Source organism: Taurulus bubalis, assembly GCF_910589615.1.
Source record: "Taurulus bubalis genome assembly, chromosome: 16".
In the NCBI taxonomy this organism is placed as follows: domain Eukaryota; kingdom Metazoa; phylum Chordata; class Actinopteri; order Perciformes; family Cottidae; genus Taurulus; species Taurulus bubalis.
This window is the reverse complement of record NC_136604.1, coordinates 525,679-549,708: the sequence shown is the minus strand read 5'-3', so window position 1 is coordinate 549,708 and position 24,030 is coordinate 525,679. Positions and strand designations below refer to the sequence as shown.

The window sequence follows — 24,030 nt, the reverse complement described above, 5'->3', positions numbered from 1 at the left end:
ATCATTTTCATATAATTTTCTTATGCAATTTTTATTAAATTATTTATAAAATCACAGATGGAGGAGTCACAACAAGTTGTTATTGCAATAAAAATTCAGCATGGATCATTTTGTTACAATTTTGTTGGGGCATAAACATTATTCTTCCTCCAAATTTGGGAGTGACAGAAAACGTTTGAGAACCACTGCGTGTATAATTATTAGGCAGCTTCTTTTCCTCAGGGAAAATGGGTGAATGGGGAAAAAACATCTTTCAAGAAGACCATGATCTTTATACAGGACAATACTCCATCACATGCATGGAAGTCCTCCACTCCATGTGTAGCCAGTAAAGGCCTTAAATATGAAAGAATAATGCCATGGCCCCCTCATCACCTGACCTAAACCCTACTGAGGACTTGTGGGCCCTTCTTAAAGGGAGGTTTACCAGACTTTGGAGGCTGTGGCTGCTGTTAGCAAAAAGTTGATTGTCAACAGATCAGGAAACCCACAGAATCCACAAATGGAGGCTTAGTGCTGTTAGAAGAAGAACAATACATTATCCTTTATTAATCCCCTTGGGGAAGTTATTCTCTGCATTTAACCATCTTTAGTGATTAAGGAGCAGTGAGCTGCCGTGAGGCGCCCGGGGAGCAACTGTTCAGTGCCTTGCTCAAGGACACTTAGACATTCGAACTATGGGGAGACCAGGGATCCAACCGGCACCTTGTGGTTTCAGGACGACCTCTCTCCATGAACTACAGCCGCCCTTGTTATTAATAAGAAGGGTGGCTATATTGGTCACGGATTTCTTTTTTGAAATGTCAGAAATGTTTAATTGTAAATGTAGTTGAGTTGTTTGTTTATTTAATAGATGGAAATAAACAAGTGAGAAGGGAACATTGTTGTTATTCAGTTAGTTGCATGATAATTCTGCAAACTAATAGTTAGCCCAGTGGTTCTCAAACTTTTTCTGTCACGCCCCACTTTGGAGGAAGAAAAATGTTCGGGCCCCATCGCCCCAACAACATTGTAACAAAATGGTCCAACTTTTTGTGACTCCTCCCTCCATGCTTTTTCAAATAATGGAATAAAGAAAATTGCAATCCCTTTCAAGTAAACCAGATCGCTCCATCAGACAAAAACTAATAACATGTGCAATCACTTTGTTAGAACAATGCAAATAAAGTTCTATCTCTGCAAAAAATAACTAATATTTGGCAAAAGAAAATACTTATTGTGGCTCCAAATAACCTGTTTTGCACTGAATATATTTTCAAGATAATAACAATAACGTTCAACCTGTGCAAAACAAAATGAGTGCTGATGTGTGAGCATCACGTTGTATCAGTATTAGTGGCTGCAGTGAGCTGCTTTTCTCTACACATATTTTTTTAAATGAGATCGTAGATTTGATACGGCCGCTCTTAATTCATGCTCAATGTTGAGCTCAGATCTATATTCTGTTTTAAAAGACGCAGCAGCAGAAAAGACCTCACAGAGATCTCACGGAGGCTTTTAGCAACGCCAACAATCGTCGAGTCGCGCAATCGTAACCTGTTAACAGCGTAACGTAAACATTTCCACGAAAGTACAGGCATTTCTCCATGTATTTATTAATGACGAAAAATTAGAATTTTTTTTAATTAAAAAAAAACAGCATCACCTCCCCGCGCCCCACCTGTAATACCTCTGCGCCCTACTAGAGGGTCGCGCCCCACAGTTTGAGAACCACTGAGTCAGCCCAATAATTCTGCACACATAGATATTCTTTTTAGCCAAAACCTCACTTTTACTGTCTTAAATATTCAGGTTTGAGGTTTATTAATATTTGTTCAATAATAAAATGAATCCTCAAAAACAGAACTTGCCTAATAATTGTGCACACATTGCTTGTAAAGTGGCGAGAAATTAGCAAACAACAAAAGATGTAATGTTGAAAGATACTTCCAGAACAAACACAGTATTTCCTGAAAAGTACAAGCTGCAGATGAGCGAAGAAGAGCGATTCCTCAACAACTGCAGCAAACTGAGCAAAGTAAATATACTTTCAGGAAGTGGATCACGTCTCCAAACTCCACTACTGCTGCTGGTTCTTTGGCAGCTCATGAGACACTGAGGCGTCCGCTAGTAAAAACATATCTGTCCTCTGGAGCATTTACAAACTCTAAAACTCCAGCGGAGTGTGGACACTCAGTGTAAACGTAGCAAAAGATATGCGTTTATTAGTTCTTTTATTGAAATAATAAGTTAATGCATTTTAACTATTCTTAGCATTGTAGTATTCAGGCTGCTGTGAAGCTCCCGGGGAGCAACTGGGAGTTCAGTGTCTCGCTGAAGGACACTCAGACATGAGTACTGTGTGGAGGACGAGTATCGAACCCACGACCTTGTGGTTACAGGACGACCACTCTACCCCAGGAGCCACAAATATGGTGAGGGGTCAAGACCTGCATAGTTGTCTGTGTTTAATTGACCTCAATGTAGGCCGACATATGACAGCGTATTTAAGAATTGTCTTTATTCTTGTTCTATAATTTCATAAATACAACAATAGTTTTTGTATATATAATATGGCCACATATAAAACTTTATAAGCTGTGATATCGAATAGCTTTTTTTCCAGACACATTTCATTTGGTTGAAAATAGGGCAAAATGGCTCTTTGGATAAGAAAGGTTGCCGACCCCTGACATATAGGGACAAGCCAAAGAACCCTACATGGTTCTAGTTAGCACTTTTATTTCCCAGAATGCATAATATACAGAGAGTTTGGATTCTTTGAAACACACAGTTTACAAATAAAATGAGTTGCACCCGGTATCATTAGACAACAGCTCCTGTTCCCGTCTTTCTAACGCAACAACCCAGAGTACTAACAATAATGCCGCCCTGCTATAGAGGGCTGGCCGCGGCAGCATATCCATATGAGAGGGCATCAACAATTACAATGGGACATGCGGTAACGTTATACACAGGGCATAGGTTGCACGCCCTTCTCACGGCACCTAATTTTGTCATAACAAATGCAAGACGCTCTGGATATGATGTAATACTGTCCGTACCAGAGATAACTATTGCACGCTGTCACACGGTGAATCCGGCAGAACGGCTCACGTTTCCACATGAAGGTGTGCCGCACGATTGTGTGGCAGTGTCTAAAGGAGCTGCTAAGGGCAAGGGTGGATCTCGAGGCAGAGGCATTAATGGCCCCCGAGGTCACGATGTTTGTGGACGGGTCGTGTTACAGAACAGGGGGGGGGGGTCTCGCAGCAGGGTTCGCAGTGGTGGCGTCGGTAGGGGGAGAGGCCGCGTTCCGGACACTCAGGGCTGAGCCGTTGTATTCTCCGCTCTCAGCACAGGCGGCTGAGTTAAAGGCCCTCACCGTAGCGTGCCAATTGGGGAAAGAGGTGGCATGTAACATATATACGGATTCGGCATATGCTCATGGGGTGTGTCATTTGAACGGAGCCATTTGGCGCCAGTGAGGGTTCATGAAAGCAGACGGGAGACCAGTCGCGCATGGACCTCTCATAGCAGAGCTTTTGCAGGCCATGACTTTGCCAGCCTCGCTAGCAGTAATGAAGTGTGCTGCACACGGCACCACAGCAGATTTTGTAACCCGAGGGAATAATGCGGCCGATGCAGCGGCTAAACTAGCTGCGTCATTGTCATCCTCAAGGAGTCTTATGGTGGCCCAGGCAGGAGATTGTAATGGGTACTCGCCTGAGGACCAGGGGGAAGAGGGGGATCCAATTACCTCTATGAGGGCGTTGGTAGAAGTTCAGGCTGCTGCGTCCATAGAGGAGCAGCAATAATGGACAGACAGGGGGGCCTCTAGGGATGTAGCGACGGGGGTGGTGCGCTCTCACATGGGATTGTTGGTGGCGCCTGTGGCACTCCTTCCTCAGTTGTGTTTGGTGGCTCATGGGGTTTCCCATGTAGCAAGAGGGGAGGTGGTAAGGGTGCTACAGGCTACCTGGTGGTCTCCATACATGTTGCCGGTGATAAGCAGGTTTTTGCGGTCATGTGCTATCTGTACGGAGCATAACATCAGAAAGACAGTTATTGCGCCAATAGATCACATACCAGTGCCAGAGGGCCCATTCAGACATATTGTTATTGATTTCATTGATATGATAAATTGATTCAATTCATTGACAGTGAATAGAAAGCAGTATGTATTGGTGGTAATAGACAGATTCAGCAGGTGGGTGGAGGCATGTCCGGTAGCAAAAGCAAATGCATTGACAGTGGCTAAGTTCTTGACCAGAGAGGTGATTCCACGATTTGGGATCCCAGAGATAATAAATTCCGATAATGGCACACATTTTGACAATGCGGTAATGAGGAAGGTATTCCAGTCATTAAAAATTAAGCAGAGGTTGGGCTGTGTTTATCATCCTCAGTCCCAGGGGCTGGTAGAAAGGGCTAATGGTACACTGAAAGGGAAGCTAGCCAAAATCTGCAGGGAAACTAAGATGGACTGGTTGACTGCTTTGCCGCTTGCACTAATGAGTATGAGGATGCAGACTAACCGCATGACGCATCTAACACCACACGAGATGCTGACGGGAAGGCCAATGCCGGCACCGCAGCTGAGAGGACCTCATAAAGGCCCGTCCTTGGACCTGCTGACCAAGGAGATTCAAAGTTATGTGAGGCGGTTGGTGTGTATACATAATGCATTGTGGCAGCAGGTGGAGAAACCAAGGGAGCAGACGGCCACTGGAGCAGAAGAGTGGGTGTACCTGCGGACCTACAAGCGGAAGTGGGACGAGCCGAGACGGACAGGACCCTACAGGGTGGTACTGGCCACCCCCACGGCGGTAAAGGTAGAGGGGAAGCCACACTGGTATCACAACAGCCACTGCACCAAGGCAGCGGCGCCTGGAACAACGCCAGGACCAACGCCAGGACCAACTCCAAGTGCAGCACCAGAGGACGGGGAAGCAGACAGCAGGGACCAAAAGAGGCAGCGACCCCGGACGCGAGCGTAAGCAAGACGCAGCGCCGATAACACCAGGGTCCCAACCGATCAGAAGTGAGGATGGGGCGGGTGTGGATAGTAGTCCTCCTCGGGGTGATGGCCGCCAGGCAGGCGGTGAGCTAGACCAGGTTGGAGCTGGCAGCAGCAGAATACGAGGCGGCACCTCAGAGAGGAAGCTGCTAAAGAGGCGATGGAGACGGCGGCTCTCAGAGAGGAAGCTGCTAAAGAGGCAGCAGAATACGAGTACGAGCTCACATCATCATGACTTCCTGTACGAGCTCACATCATGATGACTTCCTGTACGAGCTCACATCATGATGACTTCCTGTACGAGCTCACATCATGATGACTTCCTGTACGAGCTCACATCATCATGACTTCCTGTACGAGCTCACATCATGATGACTTCCTGTACGAGCTCACATCATCATGACTTCCTGTACGAGCTCACATCATGATGACTTCCTGTACGAGCTCACACCATCATGACTTCCTGTACGAGCTCACACTATCATGACTTCCTGTACAAGCTCACACCATCATGACTTCCTGTACGAGCTCACACCATCATGACTTCCTGTACAAGCTCACACCATCATGACTTCCTGTACAAGCTCACACCATCATGACTTCCTGTACGAGCGCTATAGATTCTGCCGAGACCTCCGAGTCGGACATTAAACACCACAGCGCAGCAGAGCATCGCTCGTCTCACAGACGGTATGCAGACTGGATCACAGACTATATGCAGACTGGATCACAATGTCTCACAGAGTGTATGCAGACTAGATCACAGACTATATGCAGATTGGATCACAATGTCTCACAGACTGAATGCAGACTGGATCACAGACTATATGCAGACTGGATCACAATGTCTCACAGAGTGCATGCATACTGGATCACAGACTGGATGCAGACTGGATCATAATGTCTCACAGAGTGTATGCAGACTGGATCACAGAGTATATGCAGACTGGTTCACAGTCTCACAGACTGTATGTAGACTGGATCACAGACTATATGCAGACTAGATCACAATGTCTCACAGAGTGTATGCAGACTGGATCACAGACGATATGCAGACTGGATCACAATGTCTCACAGAGTGTATACAGACCTGATCACAGACTGTATGCAGACTGGATCACAGTGTCTCACAGACTGGATCACAGCCTTGAGCTTTTTTGCAAGTGGTCCATGTTTGTACAGTGTCTGCGTTGTGGAGAACATCAGGAAAGCCCCTGCATGGCGTGCTGTTCGTAACGTTTATTTAGCGCTTAAGAAACTTATGGAAGCATTCATAATTATATGACAGTGTTATTAGTACACCATATATATCATTATTCTAGAAAACGATTAAGGTGGACTCGTGATAAGAAGAATACAGAGAATCACACAATTTCTTTTCACTAATTCAATTGATTGAATTTCTGGTTATGAATAATACATACATACTGATCGGCCCATACTGATCCATATTGCTTCCTCCAGTTGGGTTGGGTCAAGGTTCACACCACAAACAATGAGGAACCAGAGTTGGTTTGGAACAAGAACAACCATTGACGTTTGATTCAACAGAATTAAACAAGGCAGGTGTGAAAACGCCCTTGGAGGAACACCTTTTCAACATCTGGTTAGACGTTGTCTCAAAACCCTTCCAGAGGTGGTTTGACTAATTTACACGTGTGCTTTTTTCAAATAAGGTAGCTATTTCATCCATGAGATGACGAAGTGTAATTAGGGTAAACAACTTTGCATCAAAACCATATCTAGATTATCGTAGTTTATATGTTAAATGCCATCAAAGTTTTGTCTTAATGTTATTTGTATGTACTTTAAACCTTGTTTTTATCATTGGCACAAAAGTTGTCAAGTAAAATTGTGTGGCATAATGCACTGTACTAGAGACAGCAACCTGCTCAAAGTCATACCTTACAGCTGTAGAAGATGGTTTTATATATCTTAGTTTTACTCACTGTATTTTTTGATATTGTCTTATTTTTCCTGTAACCTCAGTGTTAAAAGTGATGTACATATTCTGTATTTATGTATTCTGATTTAAAGACAAGATTGGTCATGAGAAATTAGCAAGAAATGCAAGATTAAAAAAAAATAATTAAAAACGTTCTTCTAATGAAAGTAGCTAGCAGCACTAGCTCCAACAGTCTTGAAATATATAGAGAAAGGCAACATGGCTGTTGTTAGTACTCACAGCTGTCTCCCAGACCCATGGGACTGACAAAGAATACATATCTTGGGTGCTGACTTTCAATGTCCCATTTCCTTCCTTATGAGCAATTAGAATTTGATCCAACCCTGAAATGATCCGGACCAGAACTTCTCTCTGGTTAATGAGATCATTCTACAGCTTTGTTATGAACTTCTGTCTCCAAATCGCAGTGAATAAAATTCATCTGAACTGGCCAGAGAGAATAACCTGAATAACTAGTTTTCAAAACAGCCACACAATCAGACAACGCATAATCTACAGCTTTTTATCAGAATTCTACTCAAACTCGACATTGCCTTTCACCCACACACACATACACCATTACTCACCAGTGCGGGTGTTGACGATAAAGAAGTTCTGTGGATTTCCGCTGATGATGCGGTAGTTGAGTCTGTCAGCTGCAGGGTGTACGGAATCAGGGTCCTGGGCCTGGATCTGGATCACAGAAACATCCCGTGGAGAGTTCTCGGGTACTGAGGGCCGGTACAGCGGCTCTGAGGTCAGCGGGGCGTTATCATTAACATCCTCCACCTGGACAAACACCTCAATAGTAGCAAATTGGGGAACCACGCCGTGGTCGCTGGCATACACTGTTAGCCAGTAAGAGTCCTTGGTCTCGCGATCCAACATATCCGTAGTGTAGATCACCCCTGGTGGAGGAGGAGACAAACAGAGCTATTACATTTCCGTTTAATTTCTCATTATCCAGACATGGCTTGGTGAGAGTAAAACACTGGCTGTACTGTACACATCCTTGCTTCTATGGTTTTGCTCACAGCCGATCACCGCAACCATTTTTGATTTTGACACACATATCTACCATTCACATTATAGGTTTCCAATGAAGTACTTTACTGGTATTGGTATTGTTTTATAGGAACTGGCATTGGTACTGGCATTGCCATTTTTTTACCGATACCCAGGCCAACAATGAGCACTCTAAAATTCTCGCTCTTAGTAAGAACTAAGAAACGAAGTAGCTTAGGTTTTTGGTCAGAAATCATACGGACGCTTGTATGAGGAAATTTGCTTTGTGTATTCAGTTTTTTGGTTGATTCTAACCGATGTGCCAAGTTGTTTTCGTTCCATTTTCTTTTCATATGGTTTAGTTTTATGGGGTTTCTGTCCCAGAACCTGCAGGCTGAGGGGACATCTATCCAGAGTCTCTTTGGGCGAGGGCTTTGTTGTCAAGGTCACTTTCTTTCAGGTGTCTGTCCGCTTTAAAGCTCTCTTTTGAATTTTTTGTGCTCTGGAGAACTGTGGAGAGGATCCCGAAGCCCTGCTCCAGGTCATATGACATCAGTGTGTTTGGCTGCCAGGAGCTGCCCTCTGTTCTATCGCCCTCTCAAGGTCATTGATGTCCACACTGCAGAGGGTTGGACTCAAGTTGCATCCCTGTCTAACCTCCAGCTTTGGGCTGTTGACAATCTTTATGTCACATTGTTTATTTGTGTACATTGAGTTTATGATTCCATAGGTGTTTCATCCTCAACACCACTCAACAGCAGACTTTATACAGCCCAAATGAAAAGAAGCTGTTGCTGTGGTCTGGCTGTTAAGAGACATCAGGCTGAGGTCAGTTAACTACTCTAATGTCCTCATACCCAGAGATGAGCCCACGCTCAGCCTAGTGGGGGCTATGTTCAGGCCCAGTGAACCCTGCTCTACCACTGAGGCACATGTGACCCATGGTTGTTTGTTGCTTTGTTGTAGTCTGGGGGGGTTCTCCCTGTGTGCTCTGTCGGGTTCTCGTCCTGTCTTGTGCATCTCTCTCCATGTTCTAATACACATTACTAACTTTGATTCTTCCCCGTAGTCTTTGTACTTTCTCGCCTTACAGGTTTCCATGGATCGTGGTTAGACCTGGACCTGCCTGAAATCTATTGCTACGATTATTATACAACATACATTGAATTGAAGGTAAACTGCAGGATATGTTGACTCTCAGAAACACACACACACACACACACACACACACACACACACACACACACACACACACACACACACACACACACACACACACACAGAGCTTAATTGATTTTGTCCTGTGGGACATTAGAATGTTCAAGGTTAGCTGTAATTAATTCAGAGTTGTCCTGTGCTGTGTTCTCTGGCTCAGTGTTGGTTTGGGACTCCCTCTGGCCCGCTGTCTGCACGACAATCACCAGCTATGCACCATGCTACAGCACCGCTTCTACCAGCCTCAGCTCCCGTTTACAAGCCTGCTCTCCAATTAGAGTGTGGAATTAACTACAAATGCCACAGGAGTGCTAGACATAAAACACACTGGTGAGCAGGGTGCAACTGTTTGCATGGCTGTCCAATGAGCTCACGCTCAGGACAGAGCACAAACACTGCTGCAGCAAAAGCACACAGAATGGAGGTATGGTGAGTATCTAACAGTCTCGTCTTTCATATCCACACACCGACTTTGTCTTCATTACAAACAAGGACACTGCATTTTAGATTCAGATCAGGCAATATAACTCTGTAAAAGCAAATATATCGGATGATATAAATAGTATTGATAAGGATTTCTGTACTGTTGCTTATTGGTCAACATATGCAGAGACAGTATACATCTTTGAGCTATAAAAATCAACTGCCATTACCTCACACACAGCTGGATTCTCGCAATGTCACAAGATCACGCAGGAATCACAGATCACATCCATCCATCCGTTCATTATCAGCCCTCTTAACCGCAACACTTTCCAGCTCATTCTGGGATCCCGAGGCGTTCCCAGTCAGCCGGGAGATATAATCCCTCCAGCGTGTGCTTGGTCTTCCTCTGGTTCTCCTACCAGTTGGACGTGCCTGGAAAACCTCTAATGGGAAGCGTCCAGGAGGCATCCTGACTAGATGCTGAACTACCTCAGCTCACTCCTTTCAACACGAAGGAGCAACGCTTCAACTCTAAGTTCCCTCCTGATGTCCGAGCTCCTTACCCTATCGCTAATGCTGCGTTCATACCAAAAGCTTTTTCGCCTGAGTTTAGTCATTCGACTTCATGTGGTAAATTTGCGTCATTCCCCTTTTCACAGCGGAAAGGGGGCGCTACTTTTCCGTGGCTTTACTCCGTGAAAACAGTTACCATTTTCGCCATACACCACTATAGCAGCAGTTTGATTCAGCATTGGCAGGATGCTGAAAAAATCACCCAACTGCGTTGGGTGATTTTTGAAATATTTAAAAATTCTCTTTTTTGCAATCATTCAGGTCTGTGCATTGACTTTGCATGTAATCTACTCACGCAAATAATTCACAATAACTCTTTTGGTGTGAACGCACCATTAGTGCTACATTTAGCTCATTGTTGGATTTGATTGGCTTCTGTCAGAGAGTACAGAAACCGACTCACTTAACTTTAACCTAAACACACATGTCACTTTAACATACACTTACATTAACGTTATCTGTTTGTCTGAGCACGTCATCTTATACTTGATTTAAATATCATTGCACTGTTGCTGTCGTTGGCTGTTGATTGTTGTTTGTCTCGTCTAATGTCCGCCTTCCGCCTAAAAAAATTCCTTGTTTGTGTAGACATTCCTGGCAATAAACGGTTTCTGATTCTGACTCACTGCTTTAACCACACCATCACCTTGTTCTTACATATGGCATTAACATAGAGCATTTAGTAGTGTTTCCACAGAACCCTCTTTTATCAGACCATTGCCTTATAACTTTTGAGTTTATACTACCAGAGTGTACGCCGTTGGGTAAATGTTTTTACACCAGATGTCTAACTGACGGTGCTGTTGCTAGATTTAAGGAAGCGATTCCTTCTATATTTGATTCATTACCATGTCTCAATATAACAGAGGACTCCTGTGCTAACTCGACTCCCTCCCAGATTGTTCATCTTAGCGATGGCTCATTGAGAGTGACACTGGACTCGATAGCCCCTCTAAAAAAGAGGATCATTAAACGAAGGAGGCTCGCTCCATGGTACAACCCTCAGACCCGCATATTGAAGAAAATATCATGGAAGCTTGAAAGCATATGTCGTTCATTCGGAAAAGGGAAGAAATCTTCAGGAGAGCAACAGAGGAGGATCCCTCTCCCCGGATGGACAGAAGCAATAGATGTCATGTGACCAGAATGACCATCAGATTACTGCTTCAGTCTACAGAATGGAGGACTGAGAGATGGAAAAGCATACAAGAACTCAATACAATTTACCGCAAAGTCAGAGACGTGGCTGATCCCATCAAGAACAACTACATATTTACACACATGGAAGTGACAATGGAAGAAAACTGTAGTCATTAAAAATCTTCTGAAAAAAGAGAGATAGTCAGCTTCAAACAGGAGCTGTGGCAATGAAAGAAACACGTTTCACTCACAGAGCTGGTTTCCCCTCGGTGTGGTAGACGTCTACCTTCTACCACACCGAGGGGACTCTTAGTCTTGACCAACATGACTACGAGTCTCTTGGCATGCCAGCGGTCTTGTGAAGCGTGGTTGATATTCACATAGTGAAACTGCTGCAAGAAAATGAGCCACTAAGTGATGAAGTCGCTTGGTAGTGGACCCTCTTCAGATGTGACTGTCACAAATAGTTTACTGATAAAAGTACTATTAAGATGCCTGAGCATTTTACAAAGACCATCAATTTGTTTTTAGATGCTTTAGAAACAGGAGCTCTTAAAAAATGTTTATGGGGTTTAGCTTGTTGTCTTCTTGATTTTTCAAAGTACATTTTGTTTGTACGCCTTTTGGCGTTTCAGAGAAAACTACCGAACAACACTTTGATCATAAACAACATCGTGCATGCTCGTAGCTCACCATCTGCAACGCACAAGTATAAACAAAGCTGGAGACTGTAGGCTACATCCTCTATGATGTTTAGTATGCATAATATTTACTGTGTTCACTATCACAGCTTTGCATGTTAGCATACATGTGTCTTCCTCCCTGACGCCCCCATGTCTGTCTGCCCAGTAGTCCGGCCATGGGTCCTTTTAGTAGGAAATACTTTATATCTATCTGGAGAAGTCACCCTTTTGAATCTTTAATCTTGATTTACTGTATTACACTTTTCACTGGTTTCACCATAGAGCTCTAGAGACATTATAGAGTATGTTTTGATGAGTGGGTCTTGGAGATGTGTTATTATCATTCAGCCAGAGCATGCATGCTGTCTAATGCAGACTAGTAGACACTGACCTACTGCTGATCAGATAAGATGACTCTCTTCTTGCCTCTTTCCTCTTTGAAACATCCAGTACCTGTCACGATGTTGGGTGGCTTCCTGTTTTATTTTGTAGTCACTGGGTGCATCTCAAGTCTCTAAATTTTCGTATCCTCGCTCCTCGATTAAACCGGAAGTGGTTCTGCGCCGCCATCTTGACGGCCGTCCCAAAGCTCTTATTCTGCTCGGAGGAGCAAGGAGCGATCTCGGAGGAGTCATGATCGTGGAGCCACGAGAGCGAGCTTCCAGGAAGTGTTTCAACGCTGGACACGCCCCCTCATCTATTTGATTGGACGCTGCAGCTGAGCGGACTGATCCCTGGAGTTTTATACCAGAGAGCATCACAGATTAAATATCTATTATATAGCTTATTATTATACTTGTTTTTCCGATTCACCATCTGGTTAAAACCTTCCAGCAAGCATTATAGTTTAATCAGGATACATTCTGGTCACCACGCTGCGTAGGACAACAGTGTACTTTTTAGAGGTTTCTACTAAATGGTGAATCTATAAAGACAAGAACAAGACAACACAGGAAATATACAAAAGAGAAGAATTTGAAATTTTTGACCCGTTATTAAATATCCATAACAGATTCTATGGCAATCTGGCCTGTAATTGTAGACACCTCTCACTCAGATATCCTGTGTGTTGGGCCAACCATTTCCAACAATGGAAATCGAATAGGAGTAGGAGATTTTTTGTTTGCTGTGGTCATTTGACCAGGTCAAAAGCAAACGGGTTGTTATCGAGACAGAAGTCAGCCGGCCGTAAAGTGTGTTGCTGAGCCGGCAGCCGAAGTAGAGACTACTCAACATACATGTGTATCATTCCGTAGATTAACAAATGTACAAGATATGATAATTGTCAATTTCAATATGGCAGGATACTGTTACAACCCTAACCCACTCTGATCACCCTGCTTTGTCAAAGTAAATGGGAACGCCTGTTGGGCTCCTATTCCATCTCTATGGGCTCAACAGTCATGCTATACTTCTGTTATATTGTTTGTTTTGGACACTCAAGTACAGAAAAGTCATAGGACAAACATGCAGGTTGTAGAGGGATTAGTTCAGCCTGTTAGACTTCCTCCCCACCAGTCAGCTTTTTATATGCGACCACATTCATCATTCAGAAAGGCCAAAGGAGAGGGCAGCTGAGGAGAAAGACAGCAGCTCCAGCATTAAACTTGAACAAACAGTGTACCCTGTATCAGAGGTCAGGAGGTTCCACATGTCAGATTGTGAGGAGGCTATTAGTGAGAAAAGAGCAGCAGGGAGCCCTTATCAGACTCCTATTAAACTGGCCTGTCTGAGGGCTATAATGAGTCCTCGGCGAGTCCTTCAGCCATGAGCAGGGATTAGCACCTGAGAACCTACAGGTAAACCCCTCATTAGTCCACTAGCTTAAGAGCGATTAAGTGCTGGGAAAGGAGCAGTCTCTATCCGTATGAGGGAGAGGAACACAACAGGTGAATGAAGTTAAAGGTGGGTACATGAACACATGACACCTCCTCTTTCTCTTGGTACTCTCTTGGTGTAATGTAGCGCAAACAATGACAAAAAACAATAAAACTCAACCAACTCAACTGCCTTTTTTCACCTACGTAACATTAAAAAAATCAGGCGATGCAGAAAAGTTGACACATTTATTACTTCAAGACTAGACTACTGTAAGGGGCCGATCACACCAGATGCGACTCAAAAACGCGTCGCTACCAAAACCATTGTTTTCCTATGGTACGGTACCTTTCATGCACACTTTTTAAATGCCGTTTTTCTAGCGTTTTTTCGGCGCGCCTAAAAGTTTAAATATTCTCAACTTTTAAGCGCCTTGCGCGGTGTCGCACAGCTCATCAATGTCAGTGTGTATCGCCCGGTTGCGCACGCAGGCCTGCTACACAAGGCGTTTTAAGAGCTACTGTACTTTTAAAAGTCGCGTCTGGTGTGAACGGCCCCCAACTCCTTATTATCAGGCTGCTCTGGTAAGTCTCTTAAATCTCTCCAGTTGATCCAGAATGCTGCAGCTCGTGTACTAACGAGGAAACTAGGAGGAGAGATCACATTACTCCTGTACTAGCTGCTCTGCACTGGCTTCCTGTAAGATCAAGAATCACATTTAAAATCCTTCTCCTCGCCTACAAAGCCTTAACTGGTGATGCACCATCATATCTTAAGGAGCTTATAGTACCATATTACCCCACTAGAGAGCTGTGCTCACTGAATGCAGGGTTACTTGTGGTTCCTAGAGTCTTAAGATGTAGGATGGGAGCAGAGCTTTCAGTTCTCGGGTTCCTCTTCTGTGGAACGAGCTTCCACTTTCAGTCCGGGGGGCAGACAGTCACCTCATTTAAGAGTAGACTTAAGACTTTCCTCTTTGATAGCACTTATAGTTAGGACTGGCTCAGGTTTGTCCTGGTCCAACCCCTAGATATGCTGCTATAGGCCTAGACTGCTGGGGGAAATCTCTTCTGTCTCTTCAATGCACATTACTAACTCTACTTCCTCCTGGGAGCCTCTGTGCTTTCTCGGCTCAAGTTTCCATGGATCGTGGCTGCCTGGATCCGGTCCTGTCTCCTGTCTCCTGTCTCCTGCCTCCTGTATTCTATTTCCTGCCATGGCCCTGCTGATGCCCCTCCTCTTTTTTCCCTTTGAAAGTTTTTTTCTATTTTTTGGGGGAGTTTTTCCTGATCCGATGTGAGGTCCCGGGCGTTAATGTTTTGTAACACAGAGATGAACACGTTAATGTGTTGTAACACAGAGATGAACATGTTAATGTGTTGTAACACAGGGATGAACACGTTAATGTGTTGTAACACAGAGATAAACACGTTAATGTGTTGTAACACAGAGATGAACACGTTAATGTTGTAACGCAGGGATGAACACGTTAATGTGTTGTAACACAGAGATGAACACGTTATTATATTGTAACACAGGGTTAAACGCGTTAATGTGTTGTAACACAGATGAACGCGTTAATGTGTTGTAACACAGATGAACGCATTAATGTGTTGTAACACATGGATGAACGCATTAATGTTGTAACACAGGGATGAACACGTTAATGTGTTGTAACACAGAGATGAACATGTTAATGTTGTAACGCAGGGATGAACGCATTAATGTTGTAACACAGGGATGAACTCGTTATTATATTGTAACACAGGGATGAATGCGTTAATATGTTGTAACACAGGGATGAACGCGTTAATGTGTTGTAACACAGGGATGAACAGGTTAATGTGTTGCAACACAGGGATGAACTTGTTATTATATTGTAACACAGGGATGAACAGGTTAATGTGTTGTAACACAGGGATGAACGCGTTAATGTGTTGTAACACAGGGATGAACACGTTATTGTTCGTTATTGTTGTTGCTTCAATAAGAACAGCTGCACTGTTATCTTGGTCTAACCAAGTTTCGGTTAAAACCAAAAAATCAAGTTTGTGCTTAATAATGAAATCATTGATTAAAAATGTTTTTCCTGACAGAGACCTGACATTTAATAAACCTAAGTTTAATTTGTTTAAAACTATATTTGCCCTATTTCTTTGGACAGGCTGACGAGGAATGAATGTTAAATTGGATAAATTTGCAGATTTACTAATGTTTCTTCGCAGCCTCACCTTTCCTTTTCGATAAGTCATGACAGGAATTAAGAAGGCTAACTTCATACAGGGCCCCGACTGTTCCTGGAGATAATCAGTGGTGTCATTAACCTTGTAGTCCGTACCCAAAAGATATCAACCAATGTCTTTATCAGGTAGGGGAGATAAAGGATGGTTGTGGAGATGTTGTGGAGGCGGGGGAGGGGCACGGCGCTTTGACTTCGGTGTTTGCGTCAAAGCATTTAGAACCAGTGACGGAGGTCTAGCTGGAGGGGTTTCAGCACGGGAAGTGGGAGTGCGCAGGGGAGTGAATTTGGTTCCAGCAATGACCACCTTGTTCATGCGGTCAGTGAACTCCATTAGGGGGGAGGATGGGGAGGAGGGAGAGAGTAGAGAGGAGAGGGACCTGGATGAAGTGTGGGGGCTGGAAGTAGGTGCTGGTGAGGGAAGTAAAGACCCGTCCTCTCCGAGAGGGATATCAATCCTTGATGATGAGGGTGGAGACTCCTCCTCTTGGCTCTCCTTTGGTTTCCTTCCCATGAGGTCTCCACGGTGATGCTGTGTGGTTATCTCTTGTTTAGATTCCTCTTGTCTCCTGTCCTTGGCAGTGGGAACAGACGAGTGACGCAGGAAGAAAAATAAGTTAGAGGTGAAGAGTTTTACCCCTGACTTGTTCAGGCAAACTCCATCTGCCTTAAAAAGATGTATACGCTTCCAGAAAATGTAAAAATTGTCGATAAAATGTACTGTATGGTCAGTACATGCAGTTGACAGCCATCTGTTCAGTTCAAACAGCCTGCTGAATCTTTCATCTCCTCTCCTGGCTGGTGGAAGAGGGCCACTGATAAACACCTCAGCATTGACAGAGCTGACTGTGTTTAACAAGTCAATAAAGTCTCGCTTCAGAACTTCAGACTCTTGTTTCACAATATCACAGCTTCCCGTATGCACAATGAGGTTTTTCACCATGGGATGGTCAGCCATGATGTCCAGGATTTTATCTCTCATGTTAGACACCATATCTTTCGGAAAGCAGAGTATTTTTGTATTCTTGCTGCACATCGTTCAGACATCTTTTTCTCCAACGATCGGAGTCTCAGGCCCACTCATTTCCTGTGGCCTTTTATGTTTGGTTCTTACCCTGCTTTGTGAAGACAGCTGCTTATCCAGATCATCAGATTTAGGATCCTGCGACAGTGGAGCGAATTTGTTTTTAAATTGTAGGCTTGGTTGTTGTGGAGTTTCTTTGCTGGTTTTACTTTTCCCAGCTGTTTTCTGCTGTGTCCAGTTGCGTATCGGGGTTGAGGAGGAATTTTGCCTGCGTGGGAGTGCAGGCCAGCCAGTCGCATCTGAGATCTCAGGGTGCTGGGCTCTGCCTGTTAGTCGTCCTGTTAGTCGTCCTCCCACATCCCGAGGGTGTGAATGCCTCTTCGCCTTTGCACCGAGAGAGTTCCAGGGAGGACTACCATTTGAGGTTTCGTTAACAGCTACACAGCCCTCCTGTTTCTTATTAGGCCTGGTGGTGCTAGTTAGCTGTGTCTTAGCTTGCATTTGTACAGGATTTTGAGTTAGCTTTAGCTTAGCTGCTAAGTAGCCTTTAGCTTAGCTGCTAAGTAGCCTATAGCAATTTATCTTTAAACCAGCAGAATTAGGGCAATAGCCAGCCAAATCTATAGAAAAATAGAGTCCCAGTGGTTTTCAAGTGTCCGGGAGCTGCTGCTCAAAGATTCCCACAGAAGAAAAAACAAGAATATCAGAAGGTATTAGCAGAAAAATGCAAACAGAGGCGAGAGCAAGCAGAAAAGCGTCTGCTCTAGAGTTACCTTCAGTACCGGGCAGTTCATAATATTCATGCACAAAGGATAGAAGTGCATGGCCAGTTTCCTGATTTGAGGTCCAGGGTTCTGAGTATGTAGCTCAGAGTCCACCGACCTCGGACAGCACAAAAAGCCAGGGGTAGGCCAAAGACGCGAATAAAAAACACAGTGATACATGGATTCTTCTCTTCTTTATCGCCTCTTCTACAGTGGAATGGAATCTTGTTTTTGATGTCAGTATAAAAAGGAAGAGGGACGGATTACTAAGCAGGTATGCCTGGGTGTAAAATGTATATTTATAGAGAACAACAACAATAATCAGGGTTCAGACACATCTTGACCTATGGATTTCATGACTTTTCCATGACTTTAAACCCATTGTACATGACCAAACATTTAGTGAAATCTGTGTGTAAACATGAAAAAGTGAGTGAATGTAGTATTTAAACTAACAATGAGAATACAAAGCATACAGTAAACCTTAAATGACACAAATTAATGAGACAATAGTTTGATTAAAAGAATAAACATTTATATAGATGCCTGTATGTAGGGTTGCAACAACGAATCGATAAAATCGATAAAAATCGATTATCAAAAGTGTTGGCAACGAATTTCATTATCGATTTGTCGTGTTGCGCGATTATTACGGCAGTCAATAAGTCACGGGGAAAAAAAAAGAGAGCGGAGCAGAGCAACTGTCCGCCAGCGTTTCTGAGATTGGAGTGAGACACGGAGAAAAGCGGAAGTCGTGATCTTCAATAAAATAAAACATCTTTGATGTGTTGAGTCTTGGCCAATCAGAGTTAACATGTCTACAGCGGCTTTATTTCCCTCCAACTTGTTTTTAATGGAAGCTAGTCAGCTTGCTATCACGTTAGCTAAAGTGTTGTATATTGTTGTTAAAGTTACTTTATGTTCCGTTACAGTTCAGTCTTGCTTGTAAAAAAACGCAACATGGTGAAACATGCCGTAACCCCCCGGTCTGGTTCAGTTCACGCTGTCACTCATTAACGTTAAATCGGCACACCGGAGGATCCGGCTGCAGGTTGTTTTTTTACTCAAAGTAGAATGAATCAAATCACGTAGTTGGGCTTATCTAACAACGTGATTTCGTGGTCGTAAGAGGTCCAGAAGGAAATAGTTTAAGGAAAAGGACTCTGTATATGCAGCGCAGCTTGATGCAGGGCTTAGATGAGGTGGAGCTGAGATGAAGTGGAGCTGGGTCTGGAGGTTTCGGTCAAAACAGACATAAGGAGTCAGTACAGCTTCCCACTGTCCCAGTGTTTCATACATATTGATAAAGCAGGGCATGCTAAAGCAGCCTCTGCTCCAAGGAGATCAATTACAGTAAAAAAAAGGGCTCACATTTGGCAGATGTGTATGTTTTTAGTGTTAGTCCATTTTAATTTAATTTTTTGAATTAACAGCTCAGGGATGTTCAAGGAGCAACCTGTTTGTGCTTTCTGAACATGTTTTGCACTGTGCACTGTGAATTTGCAGTCACTTCTGTTATTGAATAAAGGGTTGGAAATTAATGCTTTTTTGATTTTTTTGTATCCGATTAATCGAAAAATAATCAAACGATTAATCGATTATTAAAATAATCGTTAGTTGCAGCCCTGGCCGTAAACCCCCGGTCTGGTTCAATTCACCAGTCACTCGTTAACGTTAAACTGGCACACCGGAGGATCTGGCTAAAGGTTTTTTATTTTTTTACTCAAAGTAGAATGAATCAAATCACGTGGTTGGGCTTAACCAACAACGTGATGTCGTGGTCATAAGAGGCCCAGAATGAAATAGTTTAAGGAAGAGGACGCTCTATATGCAGCGCAGCTTGGGACTGAAGGTGGAGGTCAAAACAGACGTGAGAGGAGCAGTACAGCTTCCTCTGTCCCAGTGTTTCATACATATTGATAAAGCAGTGTTTCATACACATTGATAAAGCAGTGTTTCATACATATTGATAAAGCAGGGTATTTAAAAGCAGCTTCTGCTCCAAGGAGATCCATTACAGTAAAAAGGGCTCACATTTGGCAGATGTAAATACATGTATGTTTTTTGTGTTAGTCCATTTTTTTTATTTTTTCTTAATGAACAGCTCAGGGATGTTCAAGGAGCAACCTGTTTGTGCTTTCTGAACATGTTTTGCACCATCACGTCTGTTTTTGAATAAAAGGTTGGAAATTAATTTTTTATTTTTTATTTTATCTGATTCATCGATTAATCGAAAAAATAATCAACCGATTAATCGATTATTAAAATAATCGTTAGTTGCAGCCCTACCTGTATGTATTCCTGCTTATATATATATATATATATATATATATATATATATATATATATATATATATATATATATATATATATATATGATATATATGATATTTTGAGCGTCTTTCTTTTAAAAGCATATTAATTATTTCAAACTCGGCATAAATGAACGACATGAACACATGAATATAACTTTTCCAGGCCTGGAAATAACCATTTTTAAATCCCATGACTTTTCCAGGTTTTCCATGACCGTATGAACCCTGAATAATAATAATAATAATAATAATAATAATAATAATAATAATAATAATAATAATAACAATAGCAGATCGTCAGAAAGTGACTTTAGGTATAAGTAAATACCTAAATGGATATCAGCTGTCATGTTGGCATGTTTTCCTCTGGCAGAGGCCGCAATACTGCATCCAAAACAAAATGGCCTCACCATGCAGGAAGGAGGTAATATGAAAGTCACTGTGCTTGCTTTCTTTTCATTAAACTATCCATGTAATCCATCTTCAATATAACATGTAAATATATCATGTTTGTGAATGATGCTGCCCCAGAAACATTAGGGCAGCAACACCATATTATAAAGGATAAACAATTTTTTGGGGGCTATAAATCTGCAATTTTTTTTTGTGGCACTTATAGAGCATCTTTCTAGTCGTCTGACCACTCAAAGCACTGCCATTCATTCACACTAATGGCAGAGGTCACAGCTGCCATCAGGATGTAATCTAATCATTCACACACTCTCACACAGCCTGAAGAAGTAATGTGGGGTTCAATTTCTTACTCAAGGACACTTGGACATGCTTGAGGAGATAGTGGAGGAGCCAGGGATCGAACTGCCTAATCTTCTGATTAAAGGATGACCCGCTTTACTCTGATCGTGTACATAATGAGTTTACATGTCTACAGACGGTACAATGGACAGTCATTGAGTTTGTTACTAATCATTTGTGCGTGTGTGTGTGTGCGTGTCTGTGTGCATGTGTGTGTGCGTGTGTGTGTGTGTGTGTGAGTGTGCGTGTCTGTGTGCGTGTGTGTGTGCGTGTGAGTATAGCTAGAGGCCCAGCCCTGTTCTCCACAGACAAGCCACAAGCAGGCCAACCTTGACCCAAAACCCATTTATAGTTCAATAAGAGAGGTGAGGTATATTGGAAAATTAAACAAATGAGGTCAATTGTGCTTCTGTATCCATCAGAAAGGGAGTCGAGAACAACTTGATTTCTTTCTCAATGGCAGAAAAATCTTGGAAGCGCTGACTGATTCTGTCATGAGATGTGATGACAGACACATATTTCCTCATTTTAGCAGGAAGGTTGACATCTGAAAAAGCTACTCTGATTTCAGACAGCGTGGGAAAGAGCGCAGCATTGAAGTTACGTAGTTGTGTCTCAAAGAGACGGAGCTTCGCACAGCAGGCTCTTGTTCAGTGTGTTGAGATGATGATGAGATCAAATAGAAATGCCAGGTCTGCCCACCCTAGAGGGTCACAGCTCATGAAGAGGTCGGCCCTTTTCTTTAAAAAACGAGTAAATTTTGTATCTCAGGGAATAAAACCACTGCAGCTGGAGCCGCGACTGAGCAGCGACCTCACACTGAGAAAATTGGTGCCGTGTTCAGCTTCAACATCAGACAGGAAAGCTTGAACTTCTCTGTGGTGGATCTGACACAGCTTCAAAATGTCCTTCCCCGTTGTTGTGCCCTTGAGACTCCTCAGACCCAGCAGCTCCTCCGTAATGTAAAAGTTATCGTCAACTCCCCGCTGAGCGGTGTCTGTGGCATCTGCGCTCTCATCACACGACTCGAGACACGAGCCGAACTATAGCCGGTCCCTGACCACCACCGCAGAGGAAATGCGCCCGGAGAGATAAACCAGCCCTCCCGTGGAGAAGTGTAAACATATTTTTGGTTCATTATGAAACGGGTAGCCATTCCGTCACCACTTTAAAATGGATTTAGGAAGATTTCATCCTCAACAGATTCACTGATATCACCGAATAAACTCCATTGATAGCAATTAAGTCGACAAAGATACTGCATTCGGTACTATTGATAACATGACTAAGAGGGCGATCACACCAGACGCGACTCTCAAAAACGCGTCGCTAGCAAAACCATTGTTTTCCTATGGTACGGCGCGCCTTTCATGCGCGCCTTTTAACTTCATAACTAGTGTTTTTTAGGCATGCATAAAAGTTAGAATATTCTCAACTTTTAAGCGCAAGGCGCGGAGTCGCACAGCTCATCAATGTCCGGTTGCGCACGCTGTTTTGCCCGGCGCGTTTTTGCCAAGGCGTTTTTGAAGCGGCTGCACTGGTGTGATCGGCCCCAAAATATATATGTTTACTACGTTTTTTTCAAACAATCCTTTTCCAGCGGATTGCTTTGACTATGTTTAAGGAAAGCACTGGAAGGCTGCAAAGACGACCCCCAGGTCAGTGCTTTTCAGATTTGGATTTACCTGATGTCAGTCAGTAAGTCCGTGCGCGCGTGTGTGTGTGTGCGTGTGTGTGTGTGTGTGTGTGTGTGTGTGCGTGTGTGTGTGTGTGTGTGTGTGTGTGTGTGTGTGTGTGTGTGTGCGTGTGTGTGTGTGTGTGCGTGCGTCAGTGTGTGTGTGTGTGTGTGTGTGTGTGTGTGTGTGTGTGTGCATCTGCCTTTATGTTAACTCCTGGCTGCACATTCAAGGTTCCACAATGCTGGTTTTGTTGGAAAACAAAGCTGCGGGCCTCCCCGCCTGTTAGAAATGAATCACTGTAGAATTGGGAGCCATGAATCCCCCCTTCACCTCCTCTTTTCTGTCTTTCTTTCTTTCTTTCCCAAAACTCTGCAGTTCCCACAGGGAGAAGTGACACTGTGATTAAGAGTCTTGGTGTAAAGAGCTTCCTGCTGAACCGAGTGGGTGGGAGACCGACATGGAAAGGTTCAACTTTCAAGGTAAGTGTGTGTATGTGGGAAGTAAAGGCGGGTGTCTAATGATAAGACAGCTTCTGGCAGACTACAACACATCTATATTAACACACAACAGCATTAAGCTGCCCACCATTGTTTTAGGTTATGAAACATCAGAGAAAAAAACGCCTACACTGAGACACTACACACATGCAAAGTACTAAAATACTAGAGACCCCTCTTTCGCTCTAAAGTCAGGACAGCAGAGTCACTGCCTACTTCTCCACATTTACTCCACATTCCTATGCCCCAAGACAAACGTGTAATGTAAAGGCAATGACATACATTTTCAACCTGCTTTCGTCAATATGTGAATAATAAAACATGAATGAGAATGTCTGCAGTACAGTCACTGATACACAGATGTATACTTCCTCGCCAATAAGAACTAGAACGGTTTGCCAACTAAGACTCTATATAAAGCGGCATGACCATGGAGCAGCAAGGTGAGCGGCTGCTCTGGGAATTAGGTTTATCTTTGGATATCAAGCTAATAACACATTCTTAAGTTGATATGATTTAAATTGGCCAAATTGGTATCTGCTGGATAAAACAGAAAAAGGAAAAAATAAAATGCAAGGTCAAATCATTAACAGGACATGTATTTAAAATTCCTATTCATAGAAAACTGATTTGAAAATATAAAATAAACCCTTGTGAGTTTGAGGTACGTTTGTTTGATTGACAGCTATCTCAGTCTGTCACAGTCCGCCATGGTGGCTTTCACTTGCTTGCTCCACGCTTTCAACCCAGGCCCCGTCCCTAAATCCCAATTACGGCGTTCTTTAAAATAAATATTCAAAGTTATGGTTTGCAGAGCCGGCCATGTATGTGTGTATGTGTGTGTGTGTGTGTGTGTGTGTGTGTGTGTGTGTGTGTGTGTGTGTGTGTGTGTGTGTGTGTGTGTGTGATAATAAGTTCTAATTGTGTTTTGTCGTGTTTCTCAGCAGCGTGGGGC

At 43.3% G+C, this 24,030-nt stretch overlaps 1 protein-coding gene across 3 annotated transcripts in view; it reads right to left on the bottom strand.

Moving 5' to 3' along the window:
• Positions 1-24,030, bottom strand: part of LOC306748434 (protocadherin Fat 3-like) — a gene marked incomplete at both ends in the record, with an annotated part of 98,467 nt that overhangs the window by 70,150 nt on the left and 4,287 nt on the right. For all 3 annotated transcript variants that reach the window (XM_079231599.1, XM_079231601.1, XM_079231600.1), the window contains one exon: positions 7,532-7,852. In XM_079231599.1, the coding sequence (XP_079087725.1) occupies positions 7,532-7,852 (321 nt within the window). The remainder of the gene's footprint in view (positions 1-7,531; positions 7,853-24,030) is intronic.